This window comes from Lepisma saccharinum, chromosome 24 (genome assembly GCF_977018435.1).
Source record: "Lepisma saccharinum chromosome 24, izLepSacc3.1, whole genome shotgun sequence".
NCBI lineage: Eukaryota > Metazoa > Arthropoda > Insecta > Zygentoma > Lepismatidae > Lepisma > Lepisma saccharinum.
Window position 1 is genome coordinate 63,184,249 of NC_139252.1, and position 24,693 is coordinate 63,208,941.

Below are 24,693 nucleotides of genomic sequence, written 5' to 3' on the forward strand. Positions count from 1 at the left end.
AGGTTATTAATAAAATTAATTTTCACTTTGCATAAGAGATGGTGGATTTTTAACCTTTACTGAAATATTATCACAAACACACAACATTTTACTGTGAATAATGAATGATTTTAAAAAGGGGGAAATAAATTTGCATGTGAGAAATTAATTCGAGTCAATCACTGAATGCACATACTCTGAATATCTCCTAGTATTCTACCGAGAAACTCAAACTAATAAAATGGAAAATTGGTAACGTATAAAAATATAGCTAGTGTAATTCTATACCAAAATTAAACAAGGCATCAAGACTGCATTGCTGCAAATGTGTTGTTTTGAAGTATGTTTAACCAGATAAAGGTAAAAAATGTAATGAAATTCATGAGAAACATTTCTAAAAACACATAACAGCCCAATTTTGAATTATTTGGCAACTTTCTATTCATAAAAATATATCTGTCTGGCTTATCAATTTAACCACTGATGACCACTTTCTGCTAACAATCAGTGTTATTGTAATTTGAAAATATGCTGTCTCTTGGTATAATTTATGTTTGCAAACATTAGTAACTCTTGAAGCTTTCCCGGCAACGAATATGAATAAATTCTCTCAGGATTTCGACCAGGTCAATACAAGTGCCACTTCTACCCTGAAGATGAGAGTGACGTTAGCTCTCCAAAGCTTGGAAATTTTTCCCAGAATTGACCTGGTCGATAGCCCGAGAGAATTTATTAATATTAAATCTAGTATCATAATGCCACTTAAAGTTTATACACCCACAGTCAATATTATTACTAAAGCAAAATGTTAAGATTTTACATGTGAAGTCCAAAAAGGACTAAAAACCATTACAAACAGGAGGGGGGAGGAACTATTTACCAATTCCTAGATGAGTATTAATGCTTGCATATCTTGCGGTTCCGGTCAGATTCTTGTTTTCTCTGTAAGGAATATGTTGATGTGTTCTTCCATCTCTATATTTTTTGGCCAGACCAAAGTCTATTATGTAAACAAGGTTTCCTTTCTTTCCTAAACCCATAAGAAAATTGTCAGGTTTGATATCCCTATGAATGAAATTTCTACTGTGGATGTAGTCAATTCTGCATATCTGTAAAGAAAATTGACAATGATGTATGAGAAATGAAGTTTAAAAAGGGAGGAATACATGAAATGTGTTACCAACAGCATTCACTTTTGAAAAAGCCAAAATTCACATGATTGTAGTAGCTATTAAAATAGGTTACAAAGCACATAAGGTAAATTTGTGACAACTGGAGATAAAAATTGAGTCACAACAGACTTCACTAGCAAGTCAAGCTTAAATTCCATCACAGTTTTGTTAATGGAAGTGGTGAAATTTGAAAATGGGATGAGAGAATAGGTATTAATTACCAGACGCATGCATATTTCACTTTTGACAAAAACACGAAATGTGAAATAACATGCTGTAATGTTCATTTTTCATGTCACGAACTGATGTGAAATGAACTGCAAAATGCGAATTAGACTTAAATACAAAATTTACAGTTCATTTACTGTAATATAATTAAGCCTTGTTTCCATATTAAAAAGCACTAAGGCAGTTTGTTAAGATGTAAAAACACTTCATATGTAACGTTTCAACCCTGTATCAGGGTCTTCCTCAGAAGAACTGAACTAAAATGATGAAATATACTACACAGGGAAATATTACATACACATAGCAGGGTCACTAGTCACACAAACAAATCAATTTGACAGTCCTTATCTTGGAAGATTTCTCCAAAGGAATTAAACATATCACCTATTGACAGTTGACTAATGGGTCTACCACACTGACAGGTGATTGACAGGTCAAGATTAGCAAGAGTATGGAACCACCTGTTTACCATTACCCCATCCCTCCTGCCTTTCTGGATATGGATGAATACCTCCTCCTCTGGTCATCATCTTTTCTCTTCTCTTCTCTTTCTTCCTTCTTTTTTTTATCCTCATTCCTTTTCTTCATCCTTTCAACTTTCTCTAACACACTCTTCCATTCCTTGTTTATCTTGAGTCCTCCATTCCAATTCATGATGTCTTCTCCTTCCAAGATAAGGACTGTCAAATTGATTTGTTTGTGTGACTAGTGACCCTGCTATGTGTATGTAATCTTTCTGTGTGTAGTATATTTCATCATTTTAGTTCAGTTCTTCTTCTGAGGAAGACCCTGATACAGGGTTGAAACGTTACATATGAAGTATTTTTACATCTTAATAAACTACCTTGGTCAGCAACTTAGTGTTTTTTTCATTTACTGACGCGACACTTTATGAAGTTTGAATTATCCTGCGGGTTATGTAATTCATGGAAAATTTATTAATTCTACTGTAAATATTTGAAAAGCAAAAACTGACCCAACTATACAGGAATAAAATTAATACTGTAGTAACTACATAAATGTGCTATCAGAAGGAATATGTTTATTTTGTGTAATAAGATTTTTTAAATCAAATTTAGGATTAGGGTCACAATTTTAAAAACAAAACGTCATTTCATATAGATTTTTCACCGCTGTAACACGGAAATTTTATTTTATTCACTGCTTTTGAATACGAAATTGACTGTTTTTGTACCGAAATTTTGCTTTTATATTTACAAAAAAATATATGCCTCTATTAATATGTTTTTGAAATTTGTGACAACTGGAGATAAAACCTGAGTCACAACATACTTCACTAGCAAGCCAACCTCAAATTCCATCACAGCTACGTTAATGGAAGTGGTGAACATTTGAAAATGGGGGTTGGGAGGGGGATATTAATTACCGACTGGAAAATTTAATGAAATACACAATGAATGAAACAATTGATTATTAAAAATTACAATGGATGCTGCATTATTTGCACTTTTCATGATATTGGACAGAACTAATTTTAAGTCACTATAGAAAAGAAATATTTTGACTGGAGATGAATCATCTTAACAAGTTAAAAATAAAACACTTGTAAGAACAAAAATAGATAAAAGCTGAGGCTGTAAAATGGGCACTCAGCATTCAGTTGGACAAGACACAGGATAACAGAAACATGAGGATTTTTCCAACCATGAATCGAAGAGCAAAAAGCCGTGTTTGCTGCAAGAATGCAATTCCCAGAGAATATTACATGGAAAAGAGGTTGGCATTTGAGTGTGTTCCAAGAACTTCACCTCTTTAGAATATTATCCCTTTTCAGTCTAAAGAGAAGGTGAATCAATTTAAAAATTAATGATTACTTTAACTTCATTTTACAATAATATTTTAAAAATTACAAGGATGAAAGATTCAGAATACAAAAATACATTCAATGCAGAAAATAAATGCGTCTGACAACAACTTGCAAGTGTACCTACCAATTGATCAGCAAGAAGAAGAACAGTTTTAAGAGAAAATCGCCGTGAGCAGAAGTTGAAAAGGTCTTCTAAAGATGGCCCCAGGAGCTCCATTACCATGACATTATAGTCACCTTCTGAACCGCACCATTTTATAGTGGGTATGCCGACTGAAAAAAGAGAAAGGCATTTGAAAGTATACAATTATTTGATACATTACTATTATTATTGAAAAATTACTAGCACATGTTTAGGATTAATAACCATAATACTAATGTGCTTCCAGTAACTATAAATTTACTTGTTCTACAGTTGGACATATACAATTCAGTCTCTTTTTATGAAAAAAGTGAATCAAATAATGGTAAAGAAATTCTAGCAAACAATAATACATGCAAGAGCGTTTCAACAGTTTACAATTATCATGAATAATTGTAAGAGTTACAAGATAATTATTATGCTGCAACTGTATATTTAAAATAGCAATCCACTAGATTTAATTGTTTTTTAAGTCAACTTTATGCACAGAAAGGCTAATCGGGACTGGACCTACAGTTTCAAGTGGGATCCGAACCACTGTGACATATGCCTCCACTGGGTATCGAACCTGGGACCCCTTGATTGCAAGTTGATGACATTACCACTACGCCATCAGGGAGGCCATCCACAGCAATGTACTAGAGACTGCCTTCAAAATATCAGATCCACCAGTACACTTTTATTAGACGAAGATAAAAATGTAATCAACTTGAAAGTTTAATTCAAAAAGTTACATACCTCCACCTTGCATCATTTTGTAAAATTTGGATTCTATGTGCAGCTGCGGATGCCTTGTCTTTATACATTCTAATTTTATCGCAACTTCTTCCCCTGTGGTGATGTTTGTGCCTGTAAAGAGAAGAGGTACGGATTTAGTACCAAGGAATTTTTAAAAAGAACAATTATAAATTACCTATAAAAAAAATGAAGTTCAAATAATATAATCCTAGACATGTACATTTAACACCACTGAGATATTGATGGTCAATGAGGCACAATAAAGTAACAAATTCCAACTGTAACACCTGCTCATTTTACACAGAATGTAGTAACAAGAACAAAGTATAATTACACACAAAGAGAGGGAGAGAGATTTCTCGAGGGTGAACATTCCTGTGTAACTTGTAACTATTTCACACACTGTAACATAACAGTTACCTATAGATTGCACTTTGTGCATGTTCTTTTGTTCAGTAAATATGAGTACAACATGTTCAGCCACATCACTAATGTGTTTCCACCAGGTTCCAAAAAGTTGCTTCAAACCAACGTACAATAATAATAAAGAATACAAAACAAAAGCACACAGATGCTTACAAAGTTGTGCTGGGATAACTTTCTAAAGTACAACAAGACAAAAAGAAGTGATGTTAAGGAACAATTAACAGTATTGGGACAGGACGGGAGAAGGCAAGCAGTGCAAGAACTGTGGCTTATTGTCGATGCAGTTCGCTTACTTATAGAAGTGTGGGTCCTGCATAATGTATTAACTGCGTATTGTCTAATTCAAGGTGAGTCATTGCAGGAAGCAGGTTCCCTGTAGCTGCATACAAATAGTTCTTGAGGTGTTCCTTCCTCTCACGGGTTCTCTTCTCTTCAGTGCGTGTGCACATACATTTATGTTAAGTGCAGACGTACTTGAGAAAGTTAAAGCTTCCCAGATTCACAAGCCAAAATCTTGATTGTTAGTTTTGCATATCAACGAAACGAACTGCTGATGTATCCAGGTTGTACTTGGAAGGAAAACAAGGATGTCATCGTTGTTGATTACATCCATGCAGGTCCTAAGCTACATGCATCAACACGTTAGCAAATACAAAACATGAACTTGTGTCTGGTATGGGAAAAAGTCACCAACAAAAGTTCTTAAGCCTCGGCTGGACTTTTGGCCAACAAGAGGGCAGCTTTTTTTCAAATTTTCCTCTCTTCTCGAAAAACCAAGATGAAATTCCATCTGCTTAGAAATCCTTCTAGAACATTCACATAAAACTTCATGAGGTTTGCTTTCGCTCGTGCCTAGATATTTTCAATAGGTAAAAAAGGGTAAAGTTCACCATGCCGTAAAGGCACATTTTAGGGGATGTGGGGGTAGGGCCCCTCGCATTCTTGATCTCCCTCATTTTGGAGGTCATGTAATCAGCACCATGCTCCGGTCACCTTTGCCCCCTTGATTTGAGTCTGAAATGAATGTGTACCTGAGGGCAGCCCTGGGGGATACAGGTGGTTGGAGAATGGTGTTGATCACATCACCAAAACGGCAGAGATCGAAGGATGTGTGTACACCCCACATCCTCCGATATATGTCTCGTGGCATGGTGCAAAGTACACACATTACCTCACTTTACCCCAATCTGCAACTACAGTAAAACCTCGTTAATTCGAACCCCGATAAGCCAGACAGACAAATGGCAACAGGGGAAAAAAACAACAATGCAAGGTTTTAAATGTGGCTAGAAGCACTGCATTGTCGTATTGCTTTACATTTTATTGTACTGTATAGTGTATTAGGCCTATGCCCTTTAAATACACCATAATAAACATGTTTTGTAGTTATAAATGGAGTTTTAATGCAATTTCTACTGTTCTCTTAGGTTATGTCAGTTAATCCTGACTTTCGTTGCACCGGTCAACTTATCCCACCCATTAGTCCAGATTAACGAGGTTTTACTGTAATTTGTCCCAATATAATTCAGATCATATTCATGTACGGCATCTGTGTGTGTGACAAATACAAAATAAAAATAGTTTAAAAGAAACCACTTAAGTATTCTTATATAACATCATAACTTTATAGAGATGGTAGCAATTCAATTCCATAAGGTGTGCAGTAAATCACAATGAACCTTCTCTAAATATCCTTGAGTCGTGAAATAGCATTGTAAAATAGCATTAATAAGTAGCGTTCACATGTGAATATTTGTTTTGAAATCGAAATGAATAATGCTCTATGATGCAAAACAAACTATAATTTTTTATGTTAACAACTGTTCGTGATGTTTGGATCAGTTTTGCCAATGACTGAGAAGATTGAGAACCCAATAAGATTGCAAATTCGCAACTGAAGTGCCATTTTAATATTATCTGCTGCCGAATAGCCCCCCCCCCTAACTGAAGAGTGAAGATCGCTTAATTTTTTTTTAGCTCCGGCACATATGGCCATTTTCCACCCTTCAAAGTATATAGGGAAAAGCCCCCCTTGTCTAAAAGTCGCTGCAAGGACTAGCTGAACAATAACATTTTTTTCCATGCTCGATGCTCAGCGAAAAAAAGTTTAACTTATTTACCACAACACACGCTCAAAAGGTTTGACAACAAACACTTTCACATTTTCTCTTGAAAAACTGCGGAAACACTAAAAGAAAGAATGCCGGCCCTTCAAGCATGACGGCTCGAAATTAAAAACAAAAGCACGCCGCCTTGCCCAGCTCTCTCTCCGGTGCACTTCATGCATTTACAGTTTTTCAAGAACGGTTTTACTCGTCTATAAATGAAGATACGCACACGCGCATTAATTACACGCATGTGCGTTGCCTATGTAGCAAGATAATTGTTTTTGCACCAGCGATGCTCAAGTTAAACTTTTCTGCTCAAAGGAAACACTTATGTTCGCATTTGCACAGTAATTTCCAATTCCCACGAAAAATATTTTTTTTAGTTTTAATTATTGTGTAATGAACGTCTTCGTTGAGTAACACACCAGTTATGTTCAAGTGCTTAAATAAATGTTTATATCCTGTTTAAATCTCAGTGGCGTGCCCAAGGGAGGTTGGTGAGGGTCATAACCCCCTTTGGCTTAGCATAAAGAACGTCAAAGGTAGGAAATGATGGCAAAATAAAAGACTACTGAAGAAAAGTACACGTTACCGGCCCCCCCTTTCAAAAATTCTGGGCACGCCATATCATTGCAGACTTCTTAATGTGTCGTACCTTGATTCGACTAAAAGCCGTCAAATTCCTGTTGCCCGCATGTTCACTTCCCACAGTGGAGCTACGCAACTCGAATTACGTCACAGCGGTTGTCTCTCTCCGTCGATTTGGAGGGGAAATCACTTTTCTTACACACTTCTGTGACAATGTAAACTAATATAATGCATAACTGTATGGAAAAACATCCAAATGAACATATGTTTCATGACGCAATTAATTAGTTGCGTGACTTTTGGATCACCCTGTAGTTTCTTATTCCAGAGAGTAGTTTCTTTTATGTGCGAAACCACAGAGAAAGCGATCCAAGCTCTTTAGACGATAACGCAGATGGTTGGTTTCGGCGAGGACAGTCATAATAAACGGCTTCATTAATTACTAATGGCCGAAGGAGCTTCGCCCTCTTCCTCGTGACTAGAGCGGCAACGTTGTAGTGGCTTGTAGCAACGAGTGACCTGGAGATAAACAAGCCGCTTCCAAGCGCGCGGGATCGTGTAACGCCAAGCAACACAACTGCGTCGGATTTTACTACGCGCTGCAACGAGTTAGATCTGCGATCACGGCTCCCGATGAAATATTCCATGGATACTTAACAGGATTCACAAACCCCCATGGGTGTAGAAAAAGACTATGTCGATCGCTACGGGCTCACACCAACTTGGGTTATGGCATTCACTGATTATACAGGGTGGTCACAAATTAAGGGGGCACATTTTGTCACTAGCTTTTGCATTAGTATTCTAGTATTTTTTTCTTTCCTTACACGTAAATAAAATCTAACTGTAACTGACATAGTTGAAGAAGTGGATGTTTAGAATGGCAGCGAGTTTCCAAAGTATTGAGCAGCGTGTCAAATGTGTACGTGTATTTTCCATTACCAATATCGTGAAAAACTAAATATGCTGATAGTTTTTCATATCATGGAAACAAGGCTTAATGGTGTTACAATATCGTGTAGCTGAGGTTCAGCGACGAATGCTGCAGGAATGTGAACCTGTAGCACACTTAAAAGTGACACTATCTCAAATTCTCAAGAATCAACAAGCTATTTGATGCAACCGGGAGTTTCAGACCTTAAAACGTCTCCAAGCTTGCATTGATTTAAATGGAGCTGAAATTGATCTTCAGAAAATAAAAAGTTGCCAATATTATATGTTCTCATTGTTAAACGTAATTGATGATCAAAAGGTGGCTCCTTCATTCGTAGCTATCCTGTGCCTTTACAGTAGCAAATTGTTCTGTGCAAAGCTGCGAAGGCTAGGAACACAAAAGTTTCAGAGAAAAATTCAGACTCGACAATTTTCCGCTGAAATTTCTTGCATAGCACATCTCCTGTGTACAAAATCTTAATGTTCAATTATATTGTACAGAAAATTCCCTGACATTCGCTACGAGACTCGGCGGCAAGCGGCCTGCATCAGCGCTCGTCTTTCCCGGTGAATGGGTCAGCGACAGTCGCTGGAGTCGGCTATTAAAATTAAAGTTTTCATATTGTGTACTAACCTTGACTACAGAAGGTGTTGAAAATGATGACCCTCTGCTGCAACACATTCCTGGCATCTCCGAAGGAAATTGGCATTTACACGCGCAAGTTCGTCTACTGTCATTCTCCCGATTTCTCGTACAATACTCTCTTTTAACTCACGGATGGTGTGCGGATTGTCTTTGTATACTTTATTTCCCCATTTTTCTTTCCACTTTTATTCAGAACTGACCCCGTTACTCTAAACTTTTTTACGAGGTTTAATATAAGCGACTGCCGCGGACCCGTTCACCGGGAAAGACAAGCGCTGATGCCGGGCCGCTTGCCGCCGAGTCTCGTAGCGAATGTCAGGGAATGCTCTGTAGATTCACGGACACTTCATGGTTGTGATGATGAACACACTGAAAGTCAATGGGTTCGTTAGAACCCAAAAGTGTTCGTAGCTGTACTTAACAAATGTTAGAACAATTCAAAATCAAAAGTTGCGTACGTCTCTGGTGAACGAATATGAAAGCCACTGGACTACGGGTTAGTCATCCCACAAGGGAAAACCCTTTTCTACCCATTTCCGCTACATCGCACAAAGAAGAAGTAAAATGGTCCTCATGCAATGTCTACTGGGAGAAGTTTTGCAATGTTGCACAGAAGAAATATCTTGATGCTGTACAGTTCATTTTTAAAAACTGAGCTGGAAATTGCAAATCCGCCCCTTACCGTCTAAAAGTGCACATCTAACCATAGTGCCTAAATTTCTTTTATAAAAGAAAAGGCACAAAACTGGAGTCAGCCTGTTAAAAAATAATCCATAAGTACTTGGGAACAAAGAGATGATACAAATGACTGGCCAAGGAGCTCGGCAAAATCTCACCTCAAGGTTACACAACCTTGAAAACTTCAAAGAAACATCGTGAATAAATTAGGAGATAAACTGTGCGAAATTTCAAGCACGTGAAATCTGCAGAGACAAGTCTGCGTAGAACATAACGTTAAAACATTGAATCACGAATAAGGTTATTCTGTGCAAAACCACTTGATTAGTACGATATGGGGGAAAGGACCATCCACTGGAGTGTGCAAAACTTCTCGTTTAGAATTAGCATGCTATGTTAATTGGATATTATCCATTGCCTTTTTTGTGCTTTTAACTGCAATTATTGACACTACGTAACGAGAGTGCACCTCTTCTCTCGTCTTACGGGTGATGGGGATCGAACATAGAACAAACCTGTGATTTTATTACTAATACATTACGTTTACCAACTACTCCACGGTACACCGGACTTGTAGTGATACGATACAGTCTAGGACATCGTCGAATAATGACGCCTGCAAATGAGTGGCGTACAAAACATACCAGCATTCCACCCTCGCAAATGACACTGCTTAATACGAATTTCGTGACAGGAGGAATCATGATTCACAAATGCAACTCTCCTTCCCCCCAAACGAATCTCCCCGTGACTCATGGACTTGTTCCCTTTGCCGTATCGATTAAAATACTGGGGGTGAAGTATGAGTGTGTAATTGATTAACTTGACGTCAAAAGCACGTTAAACTTGCTTCGCCTCGGGACACAGACTCCACTGTACTTGACCACTGCCTGTGAAAATCCTACACAACACATCGGACCGGGAGCATCGGCGGAACGGGTCCTGAACTGGCGACGCGAATCTTCTCACCAAGCGAGAAACGTTAATGCACATGTTTGTTTATATTCACGGAAAAGTGATCTGAAAATAAAACGCACCTGATTGTGAATGATGGCGATGATGCACCGAAATCGTAAAGAATTAATCAGGGCTCACAATTCGTTACGTTTTTATATATTTCACTATTTTCCTTTCCAGTGTGAACTAAGTTAATTGATTTATTGAATTGAAAATTCTGGGTGCGTCAGCACTTAGGGTATCCCCCCCATCACATTACGGGTTATGGCTTCTGACTACCATGCGAGAGACCCGGGTTCGATCCCCGGCGGGGGAGAACCGAGCTTCTCCACCTGTTCGTGCTGCTCCGGCGCCCACCCAGCGTCGTCGTATAAAGTGGGTACCTGGAGGAAACTCCGGGGGTAAAGGGGGGCAGGGGCGTGGTGCTGATCACATCATACGCACCTTCGACAGAGATCAAGAAAGTGTGGGCCCTAACTCCACACCCCCTATACGCCATGTCATGGTGCAAAGCACAGAGGTACACTTTTATTTTCTTTTACATTATACGGGGTCCCGCCCCTTATCATAACTAAAATGGGGCAAAAGCTAAGGCTGTGAAGAGGCTCTCAGCACATATGAAGAAAAACACAGCCATACAGAGAATTATACTGGCAGTAGGTCCAGACGCCAGGGCCTCGTTAGTCTGCAAAATGCAGTCCCGGGTGTACTATGTGGGTCACCTCTTATACCCTAATAAGTTGTTAATAGTCTTTAATAGCATAGGCTATATTTTACCATTCACATAAGCTTCCCCCTGTACGTGGAGAAGCTCCCTTTGTGCTCCTTCGTTTTTACCTTTATATTTGATAATTATTAATTGTCTTGTTTCGTAGATTCGATTGTTCTAAGTGAGGTATCCCCTCCTTCATAAGATCTTTACACAAATTTGGGTTCAATTATTAAGGCCGTTATCTTTTCTTTCACACTTTCTATATCTTTCCTGGTTAACCTAATGAAATCGTACTTGCGGCATGCTTTGTATATTGCTGATACTAAGCTGAGCAGACGTATTGTCGACATTCTGAATAACAATGCAAAATAATATGGAAATAAGTTTCACTTGCACAAATTGACTTATTTAATGTGTATTAGTAAGAGAGTATTGAGCATATGAATATTTTTATTCAAAAACTTTCCCCCAGTTGGGCAAGCTGACAACCATTACGATTTTCGCATGCTTACATTTTTTAAAGTGAGAACATTCTAGAAGATTGGCATCCAATGTAGGATTATCTTATGTTTATGTAAATATATGTGCGTAAAAATAAACAGGACGTCACAGGTCAAAAATGTCTGCATCAGTGCCATGCTTTGCCATTCTGCAGTCACGCGCTATCTCGACCAGGATTGAACACACTGTATTTATTGAAGCTAAATGCAATACTAATGTGCAGCCAAATATGGTAACAGACACTGGTCTACAATTAATGGAAACTGTTCATTTTCTTAGGTTTTCATCGACCCAACAACATTTTTGTTTACTACTTTCGACAAAGATGAGATGATCATAAGATGGGCGAAAGGATGCACACAAATATCTACCTATGGGTCACATCAAATCATACAGGTATCACCTTCATTTATTGGATTCTCATCATAATTAGTGGGCACACTTGCACCCTATTTTTATTAATCTCCTGACAAAATTGCTCGGTTTTCAGGGATTTTCCAAAAAAAAAAAAAGAAGAAGATAAATTTATGTATGAAGTACAGTAGTTTCAAATGTCTATATTCCTGGAACAAACCAAGCTAAAGCCATGAAACTAGTCCAGTCAAGGTCACGCCACCCATCTAGTGTTGTAAATAGGCAACAATTTCAACCTTCAATAATAATTCTGAAGAAAACGTTAGAAAATAGTGCTTAATGTAAACAACATTACAAGGTATTTTGTAAACTGAAATACTTTCTTGGTCATTCAGAAAAAAATAAAAAACATGTTTCCATGAAATTCACGTTATTTTTTCTTTTTACTTCAAACTAAAAAATAATGGAAGCAGCAACACAAGAGGGGTGGAAAAATAGCGAAACATTCTTAAGGTTCATAGATGCCTATAAATTTTATACACAAAATGTATAAGCATTTGAAGTAAAAGAGTAAAATGTTCCAACATTAACAAAAATTTTCTAGTTATGTAATGTAAAATATCGTTGCTGGTTAATTCGCGTTCTATTTGATCACGTAAAAACTTTCAGTGATGAAATCTTAAGTTTGCAATAAAACATTGAAATTAATTTTAAGAACACATACAGTGTCTTTAGAGTGACATGTCAGCCATATCATCACCATATCATATTGTTACTTGAACAAATTTTGCTGTGAATCGATCTTGTGCTGCCTGGCTACATTTATTTACTGGGGGAACAAAAGTACACACATTTGTACTTCGTCCACAGTAAAAATCATCACAATCTTTCTCTAGAAGAACAAGGATTTGACAGCTACACTGCAGTAGAGATAGCTCCAGTCTATGCTGTCAGACACATATGCCATGGGCATACAAAATTTAGTGCCATGCTATGACAAATGCCAGAACAACGGTGGTGATTAGGCCAAAAATTAGGTTAGGACTCACTGTTACTAATGCAATAAATTACAACGGATATTCTTGTTTTATTTATGCCTAATCAGCAGGGACCTTGATTATTTGTATTTTTTTTCAAATTGCTGCATTTTATCCTTTTTTTCCATTCGGTGTTATTTTCCCAAAATTCACATTTTCATTTTAGCGCATTTTCTGACAAATATCTGAAATTCTACCTTCATGGTGTTTTTAAACTACTGTTTCAAATTGTAAGTCACATGACCTACGCATTTTGGTGACAGTTTGATATGTTGGAACATATTTTTGAGGAAGTAAAAGTAAAGTACTCCCCTGCACTTTGCCATGAAGGTGTATAGGGGTGTGGAGTTAGGGCCCCACAAGGTGGGTGTGATGTGATCAGCACCACGCTCTTGGCTACCTTGATCTCTCAAAGTTTCCTCCAGGTACACACTTGATATGATGCTTGGTTGGTGCCGGAGCAGTTTGAATAGGTGGAAAAAATCCCGGTTCTCCCCCGCAGGGGATAGACTCCCGGTCTCTCGCATGGTAGTCAGATGACCTAACAACTGAGCTCCATTATTTCTCGCTCGACAAATGCTGATAGTGTGCACTTAGCTTGGTAATTTAAAACACATCTCGCGCAACAAATACTAAAGATGTGGCTCCCGTGTGACGGTAGATACGTACTCGATCTCCTGTTAAAACCATACCACTTTGCACTGTGATGCAAATGGTTGTGATAGAAGTTGAAAAAATCGTGGGAAATACAGGGTGGGCCAAAAGTCAGGTGACAGCATTGTCATAGGAAAGGCTGGTGTGTTGGAGGTCCACTTTTGTTACATATGATGTTTGGCGGGAGGGGCAAACCCAAGGACACATGTGACCACCCCGGGCGCCATCTTGGAATCCGCCATCTTGAACGCAACTTAGGTTTCTTAAATGGAACCATAGGCATGTGGCATATCATTTCCAATTGTTTTTTCGTCAGGAGTTCAATGCTGCAAACAGTTTTGTCCTATCATGAACCTTTTCCTAATTTTGGCCTGTTTTATCTTCGCGGGATCACCGACTTTAATAATGGTGCTGATGACCGAAGAACGTGTGGAGATCATTCTCATGCGTGGAAATCGGAGCTCGCGTGTGGTGGCTGCAGAGTTTAATGCATTACAGCGCGATAGGGAGCCCATTTGCCACAATGGTGTGGCCAAACTCATCAGCAGATTCCAAAATAAGGGATCTGTGGCCGATAAAGCACGCAGTGGTCGCCCGAAAACTACAACAGATGAGGCAACCACTGTCGCTGTCCTCGCATCCTTCTCAAAAAGCACCCAACGTAGTACCAGACGTATCGCTCTTGAATCTGGAGTTAGCCGAACGTCCATACGGAGGATACTTGCCATTAACAAGTGGCACCCATACAAAATCCAGAGACACGAGCATCTGACAGAGGACGATCCTGACAACCCACATTGGATTGATGCATCGCGGATCGTTGGTTCCGAGAAGGTTATGGTGTGGTGTGGTATTTTTGGCACGAGGATCATTGGCCCATTTTTCATCTTCGGCATGCTGAACGCCGACCACTACCAACGACTGTTGGATGACGAGATTTTTCCGTCGATTTTGTCGGAGAACGGTTCGTACCCAACGTTCTTCCATCAGGATGGAGCCCCTCCCCACTACGGACATTGTGTACAGTTTGCAGAATGGGCGACGGAGGAACTGGAGACCAACCCGGATGGAGCCCCTCCCCACTACGGACATTGTGTACAGTTTGCAGAATGGGCGACGGAGGAACTGGAGACCAACCCGGATCTCCCCTTGCAGGTGTTGTTCCCCGATGAGGCACTTTTTTACGTAAACGGAGAAGTGAACAAACAAAACCACCATTACTGGAGTGACAACAACCCACATTGGATTGATGCATCGCGGATCGTTGGTTCCGAGAAGGTTATGGTGTGGTGTGGTATTTTTGGCACGAGGATCATTGGCCCATTTTTCATCTTCGGCATGCTGAACGCCGACCACTACCAACGACTGTTGGATGACGAGATTTTTCCGTCGATTTTGTCGGAGAACGGTTCGTACCCAACGTTCTTCCATCAGGATGGAGCCCCTCCCCACTACGGACATTGTGTACGGGACTACCTGGACCAGTAGTTTCCTGGGAAGTGGATCGGGCATCGGGGACCGGTAGAATGGCCACCACGGTCACCGGACCTCACGCCTCTTGACTTCTACCTGTGGGGCCACCTCAAGGGCATGGTTTACGCCGTGAAAATCCAGAATTTACAGCATCTGGTGCAGCGGATTGTGAATGCCTGTGCTGCTGTGCGTCCGCAGACATTGCTGACTGTGCATGAGGACTGGAAGATGCGTGTGGCACAAACCATTGTGCACGAGGGTGGTCATTTCGAGCATGTGTTGTGAGGAGACACAAAAAGGGAAAGACAGGCCATAATTAAAAAAGGTTCATGATAGGACAAAACTGTTTGCGGCATTGAACTCCTGGCGAAAAAACAATTGGAAATGATATGCCACTTGCCTATGGTTCCATTTAAGAAACCTAAGTTGCGTTCAAGATGGCGGATTCCAAGATGGCGCCCGGGGTTGTCACATGTGTCTTTGGGTTTGCCTCACCCCTCAAACATCATATGTAGCCAAAGTGGTCCTCCAACACACCAGCCTTTCCTATGACAATGTTGTCACCTGACTTTTGGCCCACCCTGTACATGATTTAATGTGGCTGTTGGAATTATTCCATGTATAACAAGCATTATAGATTACTCTTGAATAAAATGTTGGAAAACTTGCACATTCTATGTACACAAAAATGGCCTAGAAAAGACAAGAATGTTGAACTCCATGGAATTTTTTGTTGTTTTAGAACATTTTTTTTAAAAAAATCGCTAAAAATGCCAACAATTCTCATTTCATGTCTAATTCGCGTTATTTCGATATTTCGAAAGGGCAAAAAATGTGTCCAGACATGACTGCACATTCATATACACAACTTCGCAGCAATTACCATTTCTCACGGTTTTTGCGTTTCTGAAAAATCAATGTCCCTACTAATTGGAAATTACTTTCTGGCCTCCCCTCGTATAAATCAGTAGATGGAAAGTGAAAATTAACAGGGCTGGCAGAGAAATGTCAATTCTTGAAGAAAGTGATTTGTTTTATGATTGAATATTAAAATATTTACGTATTTATTATTAGTATTTTATTTAATAATATTGGACATAACTTTACTCAGTGAGAGATAAATGACCATCTCTCACGAGTTTAAACAGACAGGACAGAGGGCGGCGTTAATTTCATTGCAATACTAGTGTTGCAGTAAATTTGAGGTTGGGAGTATGCACTTGCCAAATTTTAATAACGTTCACCAATGCAGATTTATGTTTCATTTTTTCGTGATAGTATTCAATATATATCCAATTTTGTTGGATCCTTCTTGATATCCAAGAATAGTGCAATGCCATTCTCCCATCCCCTCCATCTGTTGACAGTTCTGTCCCCTTACTACTCCAATTGGACAAGAAAACAGGATAATTCAATGCATTTTCCAAGTAATATTTAGAGGCTTAACACATTTTTCTGCCCCTCCGGAAATTTCTCTCTCTCTCCTCCTGCCATCACTGGTTTCTGGCGCCGTGGTTGTGTTGTGCATAAAAGGGGCCTAAAAGCTGAGGTCAAAACTTAGCAACAATATTTCCTGTTCCCGTGAGGAGTTCCATAGCAATATCTTTATAATAATAATAATAAAAAAGTCATTTGAGACAAAATTCCCTAACATTTCCCTGACTTTCTTTGACACCTCAAATTCCCTGACTTTTCCCAGTTTTCCAGGTCAGTCTTCCATATATTCCACTACTTTTCTTGTGTAGCTCCATTCTCAGTTAAGATTCAATGCTTCAGGATTGTACTGGAGCTTTATGAGTACTTCACTGTAGCAAAAAATCAGATTTCTAGAAGCTTGCACATCAGATATTATAGCCCAAACATGATCAAAAATGACACGGTGTGACAATCTATCTTTAAATAGAGAAGAATTTATTAAATTTCATATTTGATACAAGAACACATGTAGCAGATGTGCTTTAAAAAAATGTTTCTTTGACAAGGATGATCTGAAAAGTTAAAATTAAACTTTTTAGACTAAATTAATTCATTTAAGGGAACAACTCACAGAAATTACTATCAACATTACCTGTACTCCAAAATGTGTTGATTAGTATTTTATTTTCCAGTTTCTATGCTTTACTGTTTAAGAGATAATGATGATTGAATAAAGGTTTTCACATTCAAATGCAAAATTCACTACATGGCATGATGGAAACATGGCTCCCATTTCTCAACTAGATGTGATAAAAATGTAATGTTATCAGTTTTGAACTAGACACACATAAATGAATTTATATACAGAAAAATATTTCTCGCAGTAAAATATACTAGTCACACAACTACGGATTGATAAATATACTCTCGAAGTCAACTATGCAAATAAAACAGACCAAAAAGAAAAGTTTTCAGCCTGATGCTTTATACCTAGCACAGCACATTCAAATAGCCCATCAGTGAACAATATTTTGCTGCACACTAAGTGTATCATGTCATAAAAATGCTAATTGTTCCAAAATCCCAACTTCAATTACAAATAAAACAAACTTTTGATTTGTTTGGTTTTGTGATAATCATACATTAAGCCAGGGTGGATAAAAAATCATGAATTTTATTTAAAAATTAGTTTTTGATTTCTATGAAAAACATGTTTATAATTGCTTTTTTTTGCACTGTACATATAGATATATCTTTTTTAATAGAAAAACTTTCAGGTAAACAGTCCTGTAAAATATTTGAACAATCTGATTAAATCAAATAAAAGAATCTACATCACCAAATGGTATACAGATTTTGCCCGACACCAGATTCACAGATCAATCACTTTCTCTCCACCTCACAATCAGTAGGGAGGTGTGGACTGATAATAAATTGGCATTAATAAAATTAATCCATAGTCTTCGTAATAGTCATATTTAGTTTCAAATTTCCCGGTAAGATTATTCATAAACACCTTCAAAACTAATGTTCCGTACACTACTAAAGCGGTGGAATTTCCTATTTATTCATTACCCTTCGTTGAGCATTGTTTTTAATATGGGCAAACAATGACAAAACGTTTCCACTAGTTTGTTTATTTATGCTCCGTGATTGTAATTGAGAATTTGTGAATGCTCTAATATCCACATTCGGAGTAACTTTGAAACACAAACACAAAGAATAGTCTTTATGGGGAGGCCTTTCTGCCACGCCCCCAAATTCATGGAGAGGGACAGCAATTATATATATAATATATTGTTGATTCCAATAGGTCCAGTCCTGATTAGCCTATCTCAAACACACAGTAAAACACCCACACCTCGCTGTATCAACCGTTCCCAAATTTATGTGATTTTCAATTAATTCACACCACCCACAAATTCTTCCCCAACTTCAAAGCATCCAAACAAGATCACTTCGAAGAGCTCTGAAAGAGAGAGAGAAAGATTTTTTTTCCTTTCCCCTTTCCTTTCCTATTCTCTCTCTCTCGACAGAAGGAGAGAAAGGAAATTTCTTCCTTTTCTCTTTATCATCAACAGAAAGTGATGACAACCTATTTCCTTAATTGTATCACTCAGGGAAGAGAAAATATATTAGTTTGGAGACAGAAATTAAGTTGAGGAGTCAAAATCATCACAACAGAAAGAGTGTGCATACAACATTCAAGTAATTAACCCCTTAAGTGGGTGTTTCGATTTTATAAATTGAGTTACAAGCGGGTTACCAGAGCTGTGTTCGGGGTTGCAACGTCAATCGGTTCAGGCAGGAAAGTTTATTCCAACTTCAGATTGGGTAACGTGAATTGTTCTCGGGTATTGTTGCGTACACTATGCGGAATCCTATGCGCAGTTGTTTTTGAGAGAGAGAGAGAGAGAGAGAGAGAGAGAGAGAGAGAGAGTGAGTGAGTGAGTGAGTGAGTGAGTGAGTGAGTGAGTGAGTGTGAGAGAGAGAGTGAGAGAGAGAGAGAGAGAGAGAGAGAGAGAGTGTGAGTGTGTGTGTGAGTGTGTGTGTGTAAGTTAAACCTAAATAGGAATTGAAACTACTGCACACATAATTTAAAGTAAATCGTATGTTGAATCTTAGACCCCAGTTCAGGGAGCCCCAGTCCGCCCCTGTCCCAGAGGGCACATGGCTCTGGACGTTATAACATTATAAAATTACATGTCTTGTAAATGAGAGAAAGGTGAATGAACACACAAACATTCAAGCAAAGTGTACAAAACGAAATGTATCTATGTATGTACTTATACTACTGTATATCCATTTAAAGAAAATAATTCCCCGCTACGGGAACATTGACTGGATCTGAAATGCACAAAAAGCCACCAAATTCAAATGCCCGAGCACAACTCGGGCTCCCCGCTTAAGGGGTTAAGTGCCATAATAATACAAAATGTTCTTACGTTCTTAATGTGTGCAATGTATACAATTTACTTTTTTGCTGTTTACAAATATTAGAAGATAGCTCTTTCTTTTCACCCAAAAAATATATTCAAAAGCCACCAATTTATTGAATTTACTTGTGAAATTTGTTAAACCGTTCACTTGAATCACAGCGTAAATAATTTGACAGTTGCCAACACTGTAGCTGTCAACAGTCGTGACTTAATTTGTGCTGGATGCTGGGTGAAGACTGCAGACATTTCTCTTCCCGGAAATACAAGTGCTCGCCCATTTCATATTTGCCCCAAACCCTAATGTCAAAATTTTGACTAGTTTCAAAATTCACGAAAGACAAAATAAGATGTAATTTAAGTGACCTGTATGCAATTTAGAGCAATGATAATACTTTCTTCAGTGATTTTATGATTAATAAATAATATCCTCACAATCATGTTTAAGTGTGCATAAAGACACACATTGGTTACTGCTGACAATGTCTCTTTCTGCTTACGGTTGCTATCAGTAAATAATATACAAATGTGCAAGCAGTGCTTGCATTGCTTGTACTATATCTTCGCCACTGCTCATGTTAGATTTTCATCTAATCACATTACATCGGTTTATCAGTTCAATTCAATTGACGGCCCAACCATTTTCACTGCTGTAGGGCAGCTGCTTCTGATGGGTTTGGTACCCATGAGTGATACTATTTGTTCCAGTACCCTTGTTTAACCCTCCATTAGGCATGCCATTTTCTGTAACATGCATAGGCACGTGGTGTACACCTATCCCCCAACACTGGAACTACCTTTAAGGTATGAAATATATCGTGAATTATACTGATCATGCGAGCAAAATGTTCTTTCTTCTACGATCAGCTGTAATTTTCTGCTGCTCTTTCAAAATGATGTAATATTATAAAGTTAATGCTAGTTGAATGCTTGATGTACGGTTGATCCCCCATGCCTAAATACAGTGGAACCTCGATTTTATGTTTTTCGGGGGACCAAGCTGAAAAACAGCCACCCTGCATATGTAGCTATATAAATAAAATAATTGGGCTTAAAAATCTATTTTCTTAACTATTGTTACCCAAATTTCCACCATAATTGTCATACTTAGGATGCAATTTTGAGCAAAACATATTTGAATATCATAGAAAGTATACCTCATTATCTACACAATGAATTTTGTTCCAGGTCTCTAGCTCTAATGGTTTCTTAAATATTGAGGTTTGTGTAAACTGCTACATGACCAAAAAAAAAAAAAAAATCATGCACAAAAATGGAAAAATGGCCGCTCCAGGAAAACTAAGGATAGGTTTTTTTTCTAACATTTACTTTGATACCTAGAAACATGTACAAACGTACTAAAAACAAAATGTCTCTAAAATGGTCATGCAACCACCATTGGATGATTTGGTATGGAATGATTGACCCCATAACTTTTATTACAAATAAAAGGATTCTCAGATTTACCAGCACCACAAGGGAGCGAATTTACAATACCAGAAGTATCTTCAATTGCTTTCAAATTCAGCACTCACTAATTTTGGCCTCGTAATCAAAAATATGAAATTAAAATTTGACTGTCACTTCTACAATTAAAATTACAAAATAAGCCGAAATAAGTGGGTCCGTGAACAGAGTAAACACCCTTGATTTATGAAGAAAACAACCACTTTTTGCAATGATTGGAGTTTCAAAACTATTTTTATGACCACCTTGAATTTTAACTATGCTTGCCTAACCTAACCGTGAATGGTACGTGGGGCAAACATGTTTCCCACCTTTACGCAAGATGCAATTTTCTCACATGCAAATCAACTATCCATGCAACAGGTCTCACTTATTGCACAACACTTGAGCAACATTGTGTTATGACGTCGCACGAGAAAGCTTTTTAATTTTTGGGTAGGTTTAGTTCTCTTAGCGCAAAAAATAATTTTCCATTGATTTATGCTAATGGAACCTAACCTAACCTCGTAGGCATTCCTTGTGTGACGGCAGAACACACCTTGTCTGACCTCAGATCACAAGGTAGCAAGACTGTTGTGCAGAAAGGAAGAAGTCTTCATATCAGAAAACATGGTTTCCATGTTAGTGTATGGAAAATCATAGTGGTAATTGACAAGGTTATTTTGCAATTTCTAGACGTGACCGCCAATTTTTAACTGCAGATTCGTGATTGCAAGGCCAAAATTAGTAGGTATGCTGAATTTGAAAGCAATTGGAGATACTTCCGGTATTGTAAATTCTTACCCACCACAAGAGACAGGGAATAGTTTACTACAGTTTGAAGCTATCAAAATATCGAAGTGATAAATTTTAAACTGCACACATGAATGATCTACAACCTGGCCTACTGCACAGATGTGTGCCTTTATTTTCACGCAGGCGACAAGTATATTTCTTTCTGCACATCAGGTGGTGAAGTTAGCTTTCGAACTATTTTCATTTTCACCAGATTTTAAACTGGACATGTGCAGGATCTACAACATGGCGACGGATGTGTGTATTCTTTTGTTGTTAATGTGCGTGAAGCTTATGTCAGTGTGCATTTATTTTCATTTAGGAGACTAATGCCATGGAGTTGGAAAAATACTGCAAGGTGTTCTGATATGGACTGGTGCTGCTAACATGTCACATCACATATGAATGAAGGGGATTACGTTCCTAAGTGCTTCTTTTGTTGTTAGGTTAGGCAGGTCAGGTTTATGGATCGTAGCATTAAGATTACTTCTGTAAATACTTCCCAACACCTGATCATGTAATTTCTAGTCTTCAGCAATTCTCATTACCTGCTGGCAGTAGTAGTCGCACGCACTTTTAATTTAAAATAACTTTTTAGCAATAAGTTCAGCAACACTGCCAATGGATATAATAAAACAAGATAAAATACAATGTTACAGTATAATTCATGCAATTACTTTTGCTGGTGAAAATAGCCACATATGCTATTCTCACCACCTGGTGAAAATAGCCCTATATGATAGGTAAATCATATGGTGAAAATTGTCATGGCCTTAAATTACACTTCCAGAGAACCTTCTCTTGTAGGCTACTGAAGGTAATGATCATAACAGTTCTAGCAAATTGTCCCAGTATGAGGAATGGTTTATTTTTCATGGCTGTTTATGAGATTAGGCAGTTTCAATCAAATGCTCTTTGCAAAAGGAACTGTGCAGTAATAGACAATGTGATGGATGAGAAGTTTTAGGTTAATTTCGAGATCATCATTTTTGGCAGAATCTGTACAGGAGACATTAATTTTCTATGACATAAGTTACGGAACGAGTTTACAATACCGGACCACTCTCCAATTTCTATGACATGTCACCTACTCACTAATTGTGAACTTCTAAACACGAATCTGCATGTAATAATTGGCGGTGAAGTATGGAAATCGAGAAAAAAATTAAATAAACTATGTTTTCTTAACGTAACGTAACCCTACCATAAGAACAATAGCTCCACGGAAGATGCCATTTTCCCAACATGAAGAAATCAACAGGCAAGACAAGGTATAGTTCTCGTAGCTAAAATATTAATTTTTCTTTGTATTTATGCTAATGGAACCTAACCTAACAGGCCTAACCTAACCTCGTAGGCATTCCTCGTCTTACGTCAGCAAGATTGTTGTGCATAAAGGAAGACCATTAATGAATTGCGAAAGAAAGATGGTTCCGAATTGCTGTGTAGGGACAATCAGCGTGGTAAATTCGCAAAGGTTATTTTACAATTTCTAGACATAAATGTACAATTTTTACAAGCGACCGCCAAATATGAACTACAGTTACGTCATCAGGACACCGAAATTAGTAAGTAGGCGAAATTTTATATAAATTGGAGAGTGGTCTGGTATTGTAAACTCATGCCCAAGTTACATCTTCATCAATTCACTGATACTTGTAGTTTCACTATGAATATCTTTTAACACAGTTTCATGGATGTGACTGATGGAAATTGCCTTTAAAATAAAAACTGTCTGTCCAGCTGCAAAAATGTAGCCTTTCAGAATACATTCTAACTAGAATTTCTTAAATTTCACAGCAAATCATCAAAACACTAATCGTTCCACAGAAATTCTCCAAAACCCGAGGATGGAGGGATGTATCCTGCCCTCTGTTTCACTAGTGATTATTCTGTTTAACTAGTGATTATTCTATTATTGTGATATAAATGAAAATCTACTAGAACAAGAAAATAGGTATTCAGCAATAGAAGAAAAACCCAACAAATGAGAATTAATAATTAAAGTACTCTGTCTGGCAAGACTTGCAACCAATTCTCGAATATTAACTACGATGGGAATACAAAAACTCCTAATAAGGTTGTCTTCAATTTTGGAATATCCACCCAACAGACCAAAAAGTTATTCTGTGTTTTGATTACTAAATTCGTAACAAAACATTAAAAAGGGCCTACAGTAATGCACTGGAAATGGCTTAGAAAACTAGCTTCAATGATCGTCGCACCTTAGATCAGCCCTAAAGCAAATCTGTTACAAGTTATTGCAACCAGTAGGACTTCTGGTAAAATGAGAATTAAGAATCTGAAAATTCATAGGAACAAAAAAGGTCACAGAATATCAAGCGAGAGGTTACTTGTACAAAAATCATACTGTGGATACACTGTAATTGAACGAATTAGGGGTACGCAACATTTATGGGGAAGATACAATATAATGGGAGGAAACTGCACGTTCCAGCAGATCATTCTGCTAATATTTTTCTCAATATAATTGCACTGGTAATACTATAGACAAAATGGAGAGCCTTACTTACCCAGGTAGATGTCTCCAAACGATCCACTCCCTATCTTTCGGCCTAGTCTATACTTGTTTCCTACTCGGAGCTCCATTTCTGGAACGAAACAAAGACGGTATCAAACAACGGCACAATAAACAGCTACAGCATTTGCAGCCATCTTGGAAATTTTCTTGCTACCCGTAAAATAGAAGCTCATTTCAACGGCGATTTTCTCCCTTACCTGGGGCAAAGCTTCAAAAAGAATATGAAGGGCACCCAGCAAATATTCTATATCACGCACTACTTCATCAGGAAAGCCACAGAAAGCACCATATGCAAGGATTCATTAGATTATTCATGTTACGTTCCTCAACATTTCACCTAAAAGTTACAAATCCCCGGATGGTGCATTGTGCATTGTATTCTGTGCTATCCCACTGAGATGTCG

At 38.1% G+C, this 24,693-nt stretch overlaps 1 protein-coding gene across 2 annotated transcripts in view; it reads right to left on the reverse strand.

Moving 5' to 3' along the window:
- The window catches only part of dco (discs overgrown casein kinase 1), a 48,828-nt gene extending 24,144 nt beyond the window's left edge, over nt 1–24,684 (reverse strand). Inside the window, exons 1-5 of one of the 2 annotated variants that reach the window (XM_083110717.1) lie at nt 24,487–24,683; nt 24,282–24,359; nt 4,088–4,198; nt 3,332–3,480; nt 860–1,088 (exon numbers count right to left, since the gene is read on the reverse strand). In XM_083110717.1, the coding sequence (XP_082966843.1) occupies nt 860–1,088; nt 3,332–3,480; nt 4,088–4,198; nt 24,282–24,357 (565 nt within the window). In that variant the 5' untranslated portion in view covers nt 24,358–24,359; nt 24,487–24,683. Of the gene's footprint in view, nt 1–859; nt 1,089–3,331; nt 3,481–4,087; nt 4,199–24,281; nt 24,360–24,486 lie in introns of both variants that reach the window. The other variant, XM_083110718.1, reaches the window with a different exon arrangement.
- Nucleotides 24,685–24,693: the final 9 nt, after the last annotated feature.